Source organism: Chiloscyllium punctatum, chromosome 4 (assembly GCF_047496795.1).
Source record: "Chiloscyllium punctatum isolate Juve2018m chromosome 4, sChiPun1.3, whole genome shotgun sequence".
NCBI lineage: Eukaryota > Metazoa > Chordata > Chondrichthyes > Orectolobiformes > Hemiscylliidae > Chiloscyllium > Chiloscyllium punctatum.
In genome coordinates this window covers 105,261,942-105,277,884 of record NC_092742.1, presented here as the reverse complement: position 1 = coordinate 105,277,884, position 15,943 = coordinate 105,261,942, and the positions used below count along the sequence as shown (strand labels likewise).

The following is a 15,943-nucleotide window of genomic DNA, read 5'->3' as shown; positions in this document are numbered from 1 at the left end:
GGTGTAGAGCTCGGAGTGGGGGCGGAACCTGTAACTGGAGTGGGTGTGATGGTGGGGGGAATGCGGGTGGAGTCATGAGCAGGGGTAGTGTTACCCTTGGGGTACTTTATTTTCTGGGGTGTGGGGATAGTGACAGTGGGGTCTGTGGGGGCATGTCAGCAGAATGCAGGTGAGTGGTGCTGGTGGGGGCGTCAGTGATGGTGACCACGGCAGTAGGGGTGGCGGAAGTCACTGAGCATGTGTGTGCAAACCCCACACAGACAGTCGCTCAAGGCTGGAATCGAACCTGGATCCCTGGCGCAGTGAGACAGCAGTGCTAACCACTGAGTGACTGTCTTGCCCAAGTGTCAAATCAAGGCAGGAGTTTCATGATGAATGGTAGTGCCTTAAGGAGTGTAGTGGAACTGAAGGACCTTGGAGTTCGGGTGCACGGAGTGGACTCACAGGTAGACAGGGCAGTGAAGAAGGCTTTTGGCACACTGGCCTTCATTAGTCAGGCCACTGAGTATAGATGTTTGGAAGTTATGTTGCAGTTGTACAGGACATCAGTGATGTCACACTTGGAGTGTTGTGTTCAGTTTTGGTCACTTTGCTACAGGAAGGATGTTATTAAACTGAAAAGAGTGCAAAAGAAATTGACAAGGATGTTGCCACGACTCAAGAGTCAGAGTTATAGGGGAACATTGGACAAACTAGGACATTTTTCTTTACAGATAGGAGACTGAGAGGGGACTTTATAGAAATGTATAAGATCATTAGTGGCATGGATAGGGTGAATGCACTCAGTCTGTTTCCCAGGGTTAGGGAATTGGGGACGAGAGGGCATCAGTTTAAGGTCAGAGGGGAAAGAATAAAAGGGAACCTGAGGGGAAACTTTTTTACACAGAGGGTGGTATGCAAATGGAATGACCTGCCAGCGAAGTGGTTGGGATGGGTACATTAATAGCATTTAAAGGGCATTGGGACAAATACATGGATAGGAAAGGATTGAGGTTGGGTCAGAAATGGTTGAGGACTCCACATGGGTGTCATAGGCATCAAGATGAATGATTGACAGGTGGTGGAGTTCTAGATTTTCTCCTGTCTGCCACTTCCTAGGTCAGTATTCAGGTAAGTGAGTCAGAATTGTCCAAAGCCTCTAACTCTAAAGTTGAGACCTTTTCACAGGGTCCTAGGGTGTTGCCTGCCAGACATTGCTACCTTCCCCCACCCTCCTTTCTGACCTATCACCTCCATCCCCACCCCCATTCACCTATTCTACTCTATGCTACTTTCTCCCCACCCCCACCCCCCTCTCATTTATCTCTCCACTCCGCAGGCACCCTGCTTCTATCCCTGATGAAGGGCTTTTGCCTGAAACGTCGATTTTCCTGCTCCTCGGATACTGCCTGACCTGCTGTGCTTTTCCAGCACCACTCTAACCTAGACTCTGGTTTCCAGCATCTGCACCCCTGTTTTTACCTATTTAGGTTTCTTAAGCAATTTCCACAGAGTCCACCCATCAGGAATTTTGAGGGTTCCCGTAGCATTCTTTGTGGGTGCATCTGATTTCCGATTATTCTGAGCCTTTGAGATTTGGGCAGTATTGGCCAAGAAAGTGTTGAATTGAGCATGTGTGAGCTGGGTGAGTTACAATGATGCTAAATGAATTTAACTGCAGTATCTAAAGTTGAAGCAGAAAAGGTTTGAAATACTCAGCAGCTGATGTGGAGAGAGATGAACAACAGTTGATGTTTCAGCTCAATGATCTCTGGGATTACAGTTTATCTTTGTCATGTAAAATCACTGTGATTAAGAAGGATAATCACTGGGGTGATTTACTGGAAGCAAATAGAACCTGAGCCTAGCTTTGTGACAGTAGAAATAAGCCCTGGGGTAGAGAGGGAAGTGAGATGAATCTCTGTTCCCTGTGTGACAATGCTGTCACTTTAAGAGGTTATTTTGTCCTGTTTTATTTTGAGAGAGAGATTGTAAGGCAGAGGTGCTGAGCTTACTACTGAAAACGACTTGAGTAAACAACTTGGGAGGCATTAGGTTTTATTTTAAAACAAACTGAATGGGTGTAGCCAGCTGTCTCAGATTCAGATTTCTGGGTTTTGTTTTTTTTTCAAAAGCATCAGAGCTACTGGGGTCTGAACAGAGTTGGGAACTTCAGTGATTGTTTCCTGACTGCTGCTGCTCTCGTGTTTTCCTCCTGGATTCGAGAGCTGCATGTGAGAATCTATCTGAATTTTCCTTTTTGCCAAGGGATGTTTTATGGGATGTAACTATATTGGATCAGTTAATTATTAATAGTTACTGTTATTCTTTATTCCTCTTTCTTTGGTTGCATTTTAACTACACTGTTTAAATAATTTGTGTTTTGCTTAACATGATTAGTTTGACCAGTCGCATCTGGAACAGACACTTGACATTTACCTTAATAAGACAAAGTTAGGGTCTAGGCTACCTTCTTAAAATATTTCAAGGGCTCTGGTCTGTAACACTTGAGGAAGGCAAAAGTGGGTACTCCAGATGCTGGAGATTAGAGTCAAGATTAGAGTGGTGCTGGAAAAGCACAGCAGGTCAGGCAGCATCCAAAAAGCAGGAAAATCAACATTTCGGGCAAAAGCCTTTATCAAGGCTTCATGATGAAGGGCTTATGCCTGAAATGTCGATTTTCCTGCTCCTCGGATGCTGTCCGACCTGCTGTGCTTTTCCAGCACCAGTCTGATCTTGACTCTATAACACTTGACTTTGCTGTTGATGAACCTTCCTGTTTGGAGTGACCAGAAATTGGGGATGAGGTCTGAAATGGATTCGCTGAGAACAACTGGGGTAACCTGCATATTGAAAAGTCTTGAATTGTTGTTAATAGTTTGCTCAGGAAACTGCAAATGGATCAGGTTGTTTGTTCTGATGCAAATGGATTGAGCACTATGTAACGTTTGCTTCTAGGTTGTATACCCCATTTACAGAAGACACAGATACCGTTGGAGAGCGAGCTGTAAACTCCATATTGAATGCCCTCATTATGATCAGTGTCATTGTTGTGATGACACTTGTTCTTGTACTTCTCTACAAATACAGGTGCTACAAGGTATGTGTCCACAGAAGTCTCCTCCTGTCTGCAGAATGCATTTGTGGTTGTACATGTTTATAACCTCCTTTTCCCATTGATTGACGGACTAACAAAAATGAGATTGCAGCAGCTATGATGAAGTGATCAAATTGGTTGTATCCTACATAAGTGGACCCTCTTAACCTATCTGCTAAGATTGTGACACTCAATGCAATTCATCTTTCTCTGCATTACACTATCTGCAATTGCTTTTTAGATTACCTTGGATGAGATACCTCTGCCTTAATCAGCAGCTACATGTTGCAACTTCCATTTAGCTTTTCTTGTTGCTGCTACATGCTGAAGATACAGTAAAGGTGTGGTATAAATACAAACTGATGTAAGCCTTACCGTTCTAATGTAGAGATGATCCATCTTTGGATAGGCCCTGGGAGTTCAGCTGCATTTCTTTGGAAGCTTCCACTGGTTTGTAAGAAGTACAGAGTAACTGGTTCACTTGGAGAATGATTCTGATCAATTCAAAAGCTTTAGCAACAGCTGCAGGAAAGATAATTTGTTTTCATCAAGTTTGAACTGAGTTTTGTTACTGCAGAGAACAGGCAGTTTCTGCTGGGGGCAAAAAAACAGCACATGCTTCTGTGTGCCTCTCTATGTAAGTTGTTTCCAGTTCCAATCAGCTTTGCTTCTAAACAACAACTCCTTGGCTCCTGATTGCTTGTGCATAGTGGGTAGGGGTTCCTGTAGAGTTCACAATAGGTATCAAATTCCTTGCTGTGCAGTTCTGCAGCCATCCTGGTAAATCCCTTGTCTTTTTTAGATATAAATAAAAGTAATTTTGTTTTCCTTGAAACCCACAGATTTTGAAGATACAAAATACAAAGATATTGTTCTTATAACGTTCATAGGGCTAATAATGTCCTCATTGAACTCCAACATTCTGTAAATCCAATGATGCACTCACATCTAGTGTGTCATGGCAGGAGGAGTGTTGTACAAAAGAGGATGTTAGATTCCTGGACCCCAGCCCTGACCTTCCAAGATAAGACCTATTCAAAGTAAGCCACTATCTGCTCAAGAGCCAAAGGAAATTGCCAGCAAATACTGACATTGCCAACGGTAGTCACCTATGGCAAATAAGAAGAAAGATGTGAAATGAAGAGAAAAGCTTCCTCAAGAAAGAAGAAGCTGTTCCATTTGAGTTGGGTTCTATTTAAACCTTACTAGGATCAGTGACGTGACAAATTGTATAGTCAGGGCTGTGAACACAGCTTCAAATTAAAAGGTGGGGTGTCTAGCAAAGAGAGAGAAATCTAAAAGGAAAAGCATTACAGCAATTGCTTAATTTTTGGGTAGAGCAAAGCAGAGTGTCACAGGAAGAGACAGTTTAACAGTGATATTGCAACAACAAATAAGGTTTATGCAAAGGCAGCAATTAAAAAAAAATTAAGATCTTTAGAGCACAAAGCACTATTAAGACAGAGTGGTGCAAACAGATGATAAGTTTGTATAACCACCTGGATAACCATGTGGGAAAAGGGTCATCTAGATCAGGAAGTAAATGTTCCAGGGTGGACAACAGTTTGGAAACCGAATGGAAAAAGAGTAGTAATCCTGAAGGGTGACCTATGGAGACAAGTAAGAAAAAGACCTTAGATTAAAAAAAGGCAGCTCTCCACTCCCTTCCCTCCAACCCCAACCTCGCCATCAAACCCACAGACAAGGGGAACGCAGTAATAATGTGGCACATCTCTACAGTATTGAAGCCAGGCGAAAACTCGTAGACACTTCGTCCTACTGCCCCCTTGATCGTGACCCGACCTTCCATCACCAAACCAGAATCTCCCAGACCATCCACAACCTCATCATCTCTGGCAATCTCCCATCCATGGCCTCCAACCTCATTGTCCGTGAACTCCACACTGCCAATTCTACCTCCTTCCTAAGATTCACAAACCTGACTGCCCTGGTCGACCCATTGTTTCAGCCTGCGCCTGTCCCACCAAACTCCATTGTCTCAACCTCCATTTCTTACTCTCACATCAACCCAACCAGTACCCTTCCACCGACACCCTCGGTGAACTGGTCTTCACCCGTAACAACTTCTCCTTCCTCCCACTTCCTCCAAACCAAAGAGTAGCCATGGGCACCCGCATGGGGCTCCGCCTGTTAGTCGGATATGTGGAACAGTCCATCTTCCGCAGTTACACAGGCTCCACCCCCCCCACCTGTTCCTCCATTACATCAATGACTGTATAGAACATAGAGCATAGAAAAATACAGCGCAGTACAGGCCCTTTGGCCCTCAATGTTGCGCCGATCCAAGCCCACCTAACCTCCATTAGCCCCCTATCCTCCATATGCCTATCCAATGCCCGTTTAAATGCCCATAAAGAGTCCACCACTGCTACTGGCAGGGCATTCCATGAACTCACGACTTGCTGAGTAAAGAATCTACCCCTAACATCTGTCCTATATCTACCACCCCTTAATTTAAAGCTATGCCCCCTCGTAATAGCTGACTCCATACGTGGAAAAAGGTTCTCATGGTCAACCCTATCTAAACCCCTAATCATCTTGTACACCTCTATCAAGTCACCCCTAAACCTTCTTTTCTCCAATGAAAACAGCCCCAAGTGCCTCAGCCTTTCCTCATACAATCTTCCTACCATACCAGGCAACATCCTGGTAAACCTCTTCTGCACCCGTTCCAGTGCCTCCACATCCTTCCTATAGTATGGCGACCAAAACTGGACACAATACTCCAGATGTGGCCGCACCAGAGTCTTATACAACTGCAACATGACCTCAGGACTCCGGAACTCAATTCCTCTACCAATAAAAGCCAGTACGCCATATACCTTCTTCACCGCACAGTTTACCTGGGTGGCAACTTTCAGAGATCTGTGTACATGGACACCAAGATCCCTCTGCTCATCCACACTACCAAGTATCCGATCATTAGCCCAGTACCCCATCTTTTGTTACTCATACCAAAGTGAATCACCTCACACTTACCCACATTGAACTGCATTTGCCACCTTTCTGCCCAGCTCTGCAGCTTACTGTAACCTGACACATCCTTCCTCACTGTCAACAACTCCACCGACTTTCGTATCATCCGCAAACTTGCTCACCCAACCTTCTAGCCCCTCCTCCAGGTCATTTATAAAAATGACAAACAGCAATGGTCCCAAAACAGATCCTTGTGGAACACCGCTAGTAACTGCACTCCAAGATGAACCTTTACCATCAACTGCTACCCTCTGTCTTCTTCCAGCCAGCCAATTCCTAATCCAAACCTCCAACTCACCCTCAATGCCATACCTCCGTATTTTTTGCAGTAGCCTACCATGGGGAACCTTATCAAACGCCTTACTAAAATCCATATACACCACATCTACCGCTTTACCCTCGTCCACCTCCTTAGTCACCTTCTCAAAGAATTCAATAAGGTTTGTGAGGCACGATCTGCCCTTCACAAAACCATGCTGACTATCCTTGATCACATTATTCCTATCCAGATGTTCATAAATCCTATCCCTTACAATTCTCTCTAAGACTTTGCCCACAACAGAAGTGAGATTCACCGGCCTATAGTTACTAGGGTTATCCCTACTCCCCTTCTTGAACAAGGGAACCACATTTGCTATCCTCCAGTCTTCTGGCACTATTCCTGTAGACAACGAGGATCTAAAAATCAAGGCCAATGGCTCTGCAATCTCCTCCCTTGATTCCCAGAGAATCCTGGGATAAATGCCATCAGGCCCAGGGGACTTATCTATTTTCACCCTTTCCAGAATTTCCAACACCTCTTCCCTACATACCTCAAAGCCGTCCATTCTAATTAATTGTGACTCAGTATTCACATGGGCAACAATGTCCTGTTCCTGAGTGAATACTGACGAAAAGTATTCATTCAGTGTCTCCCCAATCTCTTCAGCCTCCACACGCAACTTCCCACCCTAGTCATTCTTTTATTCCTGACATACCTATAGAAAGCCTTTGGGTTTTCCCTAATCCTACCAACTAAGGACTTATCATGTCCCCTTCTTGCTGCTCTTAGCTCTTTCTTCAGATCCTTCCGGGCTACCTTATAACTCCTAATCGCCCCAATTGAACCTTCACGCCTCATCTTTACATAGGCCGCCCTCTTCCCTTTAACAAGGGATTCCAATTCCTTATTAAACCACGGCTCCCTCACACGACCCTTTCCTCCCTGCCTGACAGGTACATACTTATCAAGGACACTCAATAGTTGCTCCTTGAACAAGCTCCACATACTTTTCCAAGCCACGCATCCTAAGTCGTGCCTCACCGCATCATAATTACCCTGCCCCCAGCTATAACTCTTGCCCTGCAGTGCACACTTATCCCTCTCCGTCACTAGAGTAAAAGTCACCGAATTGTGGTCACTGTCCCCAAAGTGCTCACCTACCTCCAATTCTAACACCTGGCCTGGTTCGTTACCCAGAACCAAATCCAGTATGGCCTCACCTCTTGTTGGCTTATCTACATATTGTGTCAGGAAACCCTCCTGCACACATTGGACAAACACCGACCCATCTAACGAACTCGAGCTATAGTTTTCCCAGTCAATATCTGGAAAGTTAAAGTCCCCCATAACAACCACCCTATTACTTTCACTCTTCTCCTGAATCATCCTCGCAATCCTTTCTTCTACGTCTCTAGGACTATTAGGAGGCCTGTAGAAAACTCCTAACAGCGTGACCTCACCTTTCCTATTCCTAACCTCCACCCAAACTACCTCAGATGGCGAGTCTTCATCCATCGTCCTTTCCACCGCTGTAATACTATCTTTGACAAGCAAAGCCACACCCCCCCCCCTCTTTTACCCCCACCTCTGACCCTACTAAAACATTTAAACCCTGGAACCTGTAACAGCCAACCCTGTCCCTGTTCTACCCATGTCTCCGTAATAGCCACAACATCAAAATCCCAGGTACCAACCCACGCTGCAAGTTCACCTACCTTATTTCGTATACTTCTTGCATTGAAGTATACACACTTCAAGCCACTTTCCTGTTTACAGGCACCCTCCTTTGAGATTGATGCCATGTTCCTAACCTCCCTACACTCCAGGTCCTTCACTCTAAAGCTACAGTCTCGGTTCCCATGCCCCTGCAGAGTTAGTTTAAACCCCCCCCCCCCCCCCCGCCCACAAGAGCACTAGCAAACCTCCCCCCATATATTCGCGCTGCTTTGTGCTCCGACAAGGAGGTTGAACAGTTCATCAACTTTACCAACATCTTCCACTTCAAATTCACCTGGACCATCTCTGAAACCCCCCTCCCCTTCTATATACTACAAGCCCATCAACCCCCACAGCTACCTAGACTACACCACCTCCCACCCTACCTCCTGTAAAAACGCCATCCCTTATTCCTAATTCCTCCGCCTCTGCTGCATCTGTTCCCAGGATGACCAATTCCACCTCAGAGTCCTAGATGGCTGTCTCCTCCCATGATCGCAACTTACCTTCCCCACGTAGTTGACGATGCCCTTCAGCGCATCTTCTCCACTTCACGCACCACTGCCCTTGAACCCCACCCCTCCCAATACAAGGACAGAACCCCTCTGGTCCTCACCTTCCACCCCACCAACCTCTGCATACATCACATCATCCTCTGCCACTTCCGCCACCTCCAAACAGACCCCACCACCAGAGATATATTTCCTTCCCCACCCCTATCAGCGTTCTGGAGAGACCATTCCCTCCGTGACTCCTTTGTCAGGTCCACGCCCCTCACCAGCCCACACCCCACTCCTAGCACCTTTCCCTGCCACCGCAGGAAGCGCAAAACCTGTGCCCACACCACTCCTCTCACCTCCGTCCAAGGTCCCAAGGGATCCTTCCACATCCATCAGAAATTTACCTGTATGTCTCACAATCTCATCTACTGCATCCGTTGCACCTGATATGGACTCCTGTACATCGGGGAGACAGGAGACATTCTTGCCGATCGTTTCAGAAAACATCTCTGGGACACACGCAGCCACGCACTTCAACTCCCCCTCCCACTCCATCAAGGACATGCAGGTCCTGGGCCGCCTCCTCTGCCAAATCCTTACCACCTGACGCTTGGAGGAAGAACACTTCATATTCCACCTTGGGACCCTGCAACCATATGGGATAAATGTGGATTTCAACAGGTTCCTCATATCTCCTTTCCCTACATTATCCCAGTCCCAAGCCTCCAACTCGGCACCACCCTCCAGACCTGTCCATCACTGCCCCCTCTGACCTATCACCTTCTCCCTCACCTTCATCCACCTATTGCATTCCCACTACCTTCCCCACCCTCCCCCCTTCCCATTTATCTCCCAGCCCCAGCCTGAAGAACTTATGCCCGAAACGTCGATTCTCCTGCTCCTCAGATGCTGCCTGATCTGCAGTGCTTTTTCAGCACCACTCTCTCGATTTTGGTCTCCAGCATCTGCAGTCCTCACTTTCTCCTATGAAATTAAATCAGTGTGGATAAAGATTAGGGACAACAAGTCAAAACACAGGTTTTTAAAGTACTTGCAGCAATTGAACAGTAGTTGTACCGTTAGGTAGAATATTAAGTAAGAAATAATTAAAGCTTGTAATTAGCACTGTGTAACCATTGTAGGGCGCCAGTTCTTTTTTGTGGAAGACTAATTTGTCAGAAACTTTTGTGTGATCATTTTCTGGAACAAACTAAGGGTAAAGCTATTTCAGATGTAGTATTGTGTAATGAGGGACACTTGATTAATAATCTCTTAGCAAAAGATCCTTTGACCGGTTTCTCCCATTGTACAATTAACTTTCAAATTAAATTTAAAAGCAACATACTTCAGTCCCAAAAGAAAATAATTAAACGCAAATAAAACCGATTATGTACGTATATGGGGAGGTTGATTGGATAAATAGTCTCAAAGATTTGGCATAAACAAATCGAGAATACTTGAAGAAACTATTCAAAATATTTAACAAAAAAACGTTCAGTTGAGTAACAACCTCAGTGACAATAACCTCATGCGAAGGTTAATAGACTGTGTGGAAGAGGACAAATGAACTTGGCAGAGACTGGACAGCAGAATTTTTAAAGAAATGAAACCAAGTGCACCTCTAACTGAGGAGGCTTCAGTTTAAAATCTCACCTGAACAAAACCAGCTCCTGTCAGTGCACCTTTCCCTCAGTGTCACACTGGAGTGTCAACTGGGGTTAAGCAACTGGACTCAGAAGGAAAAATAAGTATGTGGAATTCTGATACATAACTCAGGATATATAGAAAGGATCTACCCCCTTTCCTATTGTGGTGCCATAGTGATCAAATTGTATTTCTATTAACTAATATGAGAAAGAAATCTGCCAAGCCAGTTACTTCAGCCGTGTGAAGCCTCACAATCTTTCTTGATGTCTTTTAACAGGTCATTCATGGATGGTTGATAATCTCATCTCTGTTGTTGCTTTTCTTTTTCTCATTCATCTATTTGGGGTAAGTTTCTCCTTTTAAAGAATTGTAACTGTGCTGGGAGTTTTATTTGATATCTGTTCCTACTGTAAATATCTTAATGCTAATTTGTCTAACTGGTGGCATCTGGGTGTAGGAGCTGTCAGGTGTTTGTAGAAGATCCGCAGGTCTGGCATTAGCAGGGTTCACAGAATTAGATGGAGTATAGGATTCATTCTCCGTGTTGGTGTGTTTGTAACTACTGGGTCAGAATTGCGTTAGAGTCATAGAGATGTACAGCACAGAAACAGACCCTTCGGCCCAACTTGTCGTGCCGACAAGGTATCCTAACCTAATCTAGTCCCATTTGCCAGCACTTGACCCATATCCCTCTAAACCCTTCCTATTCATAAAGTGATAGTAGTCCTTGGAGTCTAGGGACACCCAAAATGCTGTCAGGAAGGGAGTTTCAGGATTTTGACCCTCAACACTGGAAGAACAATGATCTATTTCAAAGTCAGGATGATGTTTTTCTTGGAGGGGAACTTGCAGTTGGTGGTGATTCTGTTCATCCCTTGTCCTTCAGGCTGGAAGTGGTCATGGGTTTGCAAACTGCTGTCTAAGGGGCCTTAGTGAGTTACTGCAGTGCACCTTGTCAAAGATACAATGTCACATTGTTGTACAACTCATTTGGTTTGCTCATGTCATTTTAGGGAAGAAATCTGCCATGTCTCTCTCTAGTCTCACCTACATGTCATTCTAGACCCACAGCTCTCTGGGTATTTAGGGGTGGGTGATTAAAGATTGACCTCACCAGTGAAAACCAATTTCAAGGGAGTGAATAATGAAGATATTGAATGACATCACAGTTAAGTGGACTGCCTTGTTCTTGTTGCTGTTCATATTGGGTGTCATTACAGCATTGCCCTCAAAATGAGGAATGAGAATGTAAATGTCTGGAGAAGATGAGAAAGAGTGGCTTGCAGGAAAATGCTTAGTTCCATTCAGTAAATCAGGCTTCTGTCCTTTCTCTTCATCAGGGAAGTCTTCAAAACCTATAATGTTGCCATGGATTACTTCACGTTGGCATTGGTGATCTGGAACTTTGGAGTGGTCGGGATGGTCTGCATCCACTGGAAGGGCCCACTTCGGCTCCAGCAGGCTTACCTGATCATGATCAGTGCTCTTATGGCTCTGGTTTTCATCAAATACCTCCCAGAATGGACTGCCTGGTTAATTCTAGCGGTGATTTCAGTATACGGTAAGATCCCCTCCTGGATTTGTGTTTGAATTTTCCTGTGAGCTTCTGATCAGAAGGAGTGGAATCAAGTTTATTCTATTTTACAGAAGGCTGGGTTGAGTTAGAGTGAATGCTGGGATATATCTCATACAGAATAGAGATTCTCGGTGATGTGAATCTTGAAATGTTAGGATTTCCAAAAGGTTTTGATGCAATCTGGTGATTCCAGTAGCCGATGGCAAGAGAGCAAAACCTGACCTTACATGGGGCATTTACTAAATAATCCCCTATACAAACTAAATTCTGCTCATTTGTATGTCAAAGTAAATCAACTTGAATTTCTCAACCTTCACTTCAGTGAGCATCTATCCTAAAGGTAGATTGTGTGCCTGTACATTTTTAATTGCATTTAAATGTCGACTTCTCCATCTCCTGATGCTGCCTGGTTTGCTGTGTTCTTCCAGCTTCCTGCCTGTCTATTTTGGATTCCAGCATCTTCAGGTTTTTTTTTGTCTCAAACCCACATATGTTTTTAACAGCACAAACAGCACAACACAGTCACATGGATGACCCAGTGGCTCAGTGGTTAGTACTGCTGCCTCAGCGCCAGAGACCTGGGTTCGATTCCTTGGGCGACCGTCTGTGTGGAGTCTGCACGTTCTTCCCATGTCTTGTGGGATTCCTCCGGGTCCTCCCACAATCCAAAGATGTGCAGGTTAGGTGAATTGGCCGTGCTAAATTGCCCATAGTGTTCAGGGATGTATAGGTTAGGTGCATTAATCAGGGGTAAGTGTAGAGTAATAGGGTAGGGGGAATGGGTCTGGGTGGGTTACTCTTCAGAGAGTCAGTGTGAACTTGTTGTTTCAAAGGGCCTGTTTCCACACCATAGGGGTTCTATGACATGCACTGTACGTTTCCAGACTGAGTTTTGAAATTAGATTAGATTCACCACAGTGTGGAAACAGGCCCAACAAGTCCACACCAACCCACTGAAGAGTTACCCACCCAGACTCATTTACCTACATTTACCCCTGACTAATGCAATTTAGCATGGCCAATTCCTGCACATCTATTTTTGGAATGTGGGAAGAAACTGGAGCACCCAGAGGAAACCCATGCAGTCACGGGGCGAATGTGCAAACTCCGCACAGACAGTCACCCGAGGCTAGAATCGAACCCAGGTTCCTGGTGCTGTGAGGCAGCAGTGCTAACCACTGAGCCACCGTGCCACCCTTGGAGGGGCAAAAGCTGTCAGTGATTTGATGAAGCAACAAGTGTGCTGACAAATTAATTCAATTCTTCGTGCCTGTAGAGAGAAAAATGCCAACAACGCGCACAGTCTCTGATCATTCAGTGTGAACTTCAGCCACGGTGTGTAGTGTGCAAGTCCTCGATCATTGAGTGAGAGCTGGAGCTGAGGTGATTGCTTCACTGACTTCATTGCATTATACTTAGCTGCTGTTTCTCACTGGCACAAAAGCAAATCCTGTACAAGTATAATAATATTCATTGCCATCGTCATCATTCAAACTTGTGGGGAAAATCACCAGCCGTGGAGTCAGAATCGGGATTCAACGACAGAGTTTATTGTACAAAGAAACTGGAGCTCTGGAGAGAGAGAGAGAGAGAGATGCCCACCAGCAGGGCTGTCAGCTGCGAGCCTTCTCTTACCCTCTGAGCATATGTCATAATATTTTATACATTTTGTGGTATAATATTTGAAGTCTTTGTTTGTACAGCATGGTTTGTTTACAGAAAACATTGCAGAATCATTCAGTTTCAGTAGCTGCACAGTACTGCATATTGTTGCAGTAAATGGTCATGTTCGTTCTTCCTGAGAAGCAAGATTGTTTTCCATTAGTGCAAATCTAAGGTATTAATACTTGTATACATTTCTATTGAAGGTGGTGGCTGGACTCAGACACTTTGGGCAGTAGACATTACTGATGTGTATTCTCTCCCCCCGTGCGCCCCCCTGTGTTCTGTGTCTATTGTGCTGGTATCCTGATAGCCTCAGACAGTATCTGTGTATGCTTTGTTGTATTTTCTATGTAATGGCTCAATGGTCATCTTGTGTGCTAAGTGACCAACCTATGACTCAGTGGCCATCTTGTGTCTGTATACCCTGTGTCAGCTAACCCCATGTAAACTCCCACTTCAAAACCATTACTGATCTACAGCTCACTCCGTGTGTTCTGTATCCCACAAAACCCCAACAAGATTAAAATCTTTTAATCGAATGTGAAATATTTTAATTAACTTCTTCATCTTCCACCTTTTATGGGGAGAGAGTTTCAAATGTCCACATTTTCAGGATGTGGAGGAGCTGGTGTTGGACTGGGATGGACAAAGTTAAAAATCTCACGACATCAGGTTATAGTCCAACAGGTTTAATTGGAAGTACTAGCTTTTGGAGCACCGCTCCTTAGCCGATGAAGGAGCAGCGCTCTGAAAGCTAGTGCTGCCAAATAAACCTGTTGGGCTATAACCTGGTTTTATGTGATTTTTGACTTTGTTCACATTTTGAGGGTGTGTAGTAGTATATAATGTAAAATTAACATTTTCTTTACTATCCAATGTTCCTCAAAGTAAAACATTCTCTTCACCCATTAAGCTGAAATTATACAACACATTCAGACAGTTTGATATGTTCATTTTATATCAGTCTGTTTTGTAGAGATTCTCTGAATAACGAAATGAAGTGAACTGCTCCTCATGACTCCACTGCCATATTCTCTTGGTTACCCATCCCGAATGGTTTCATGGCAGGTTTCCACATTACCCAGCTAATTGAGGCTGATGTGATTGTCAAGACTTGCCTTTTGTTGTCTATTAATGGGGAGCTATGTCTCCAGAATTCTCAAAGGGCTTTTCTTTCTTCTCAAAAGCAAACACCGAAACCACACACAGCCATCTGTTTAAAATAATTAGAAGTATCAGACACAATAACACCTTTTTCAGAGTGTGATTCTTCCCTCCCTCCTAAGGTTATTGGACTGTTTGTTGTATCTACATGTTCAAGTACATTTATACTGGTATGTTCTTGCGAGTTAGATTAAAGCTTCTCTTTGAAGTTCAAACATAGTAGTTTTTACTATGATGTTCATTTGTAACCCACTGTCTGCATATGTCAGTAGTAAGGAGGCACTGGGTGGGGGTAGGATTTAAAGCAAAGAGACCTTAGAGAGTTACTTGGCTAATTTTGTTTGTAATATTGAAAAGTCAATGTACAGAGCCTAGACTCATTGTTCAGTAGGCGGTGTAGATATGAAAAGGGCCAAATTGAATTGTGGTGGTTTAGTTCTGTCATAAACCTTGAGATGGGAGATGGAATGCAGGGGAAGGTTTACTGTTGGGTTACTGGAAATAGAGAGGGTGCAGTGAGAAGTTAGGAAGAATACAACCAGAACTGCATTTACCTATCCTTTGATACAATGTGAGTCCCACAGCTATATGCAGGAGTGTAAATCAGCCAAAAGATTACACGATGTATTCACTGTGCAAGAGCCTCAGTCATAGTCAAATAATAGTGAGATTATCAAAAGTTGTGGTATGAGTGAGTGACTGCAGACTGAAAACGTGAGAAGGAAGGACTTGCTCCATCTCCTACCCTTGAAGAGTGGTACTATGTGCCATCTCTTAGATGCTTGCTGCCACTATTTGCCAGTAATACAGGCATTGACTGTTGCTCTGTGCACAGGGAGGATACTCCGAAGCTGCACATTTAGTGTGAGACCGCATTCTCCCCTTATTTTCTCATTGCGAAATCATTCCTACATGTAAAATCTTTGAGGGATTTGATAGATCCCATGTCACTGGTTATTGAATTCCTTCCCCTGTTTACCTGACAAACGTTAAGCCCTCAAAAACATCAGCAACAACAAATTATTTAGTCATTTATCTCATTCCTGTTTTTGAGCATTTGCTGTGCGTAAATTGGTTGTTGCATTTCAATTTTACTATACAAGTGCTTTGACTACAAAGTCATTGGTGATGTTCTGAGACTGTGAAAGGCATCGTATAAAGGCAGTTCATTTTCTCTCATTGTGTGATGAAATAAGTCTTGGTAATAAATCATCTGGACCTGTGCACCACATGTCATAATTCATGGTGCAGCCACAAAATTACCTGTTGGTTGTTCACATAAAGCTTACCTCTGGTATAACTAAACTCTTGAAACCATATTCCTTATTAAGCCTCCAGGC

General features: G+C 44.2%; 1 protein-coding gene across 2 annotated transcripts in view; it reads left to right on the top strand.

The window, feature by feature from the left end:
• Window positions 1-15,943, top strand: part of psen1 (presenilin 1) — a 73,652-nt gene that overhangs the window by 42,824 nt on the left and 14,885 nt on the right. For both annotated transcript variants that reach the window (XM_072569484.1, XM_072569485.1), the window contains exons 4-6: window positions 2,938-3,079; window positions 10,476-10,543; window positions 11,539-11,759. In XM_072569484.1, the coding sequence (XP_072425585.1) occupies window positions 2,938-3,079; window positions 10,476-10,543; window positions 11,539-11,759 (431 nt within the window). The remainder of the gene's footprint in view (window positions 1-2,937; window positions 3,080-10,475; window positions 10,544-11,538; window positions 11,760-15,943) is intronic.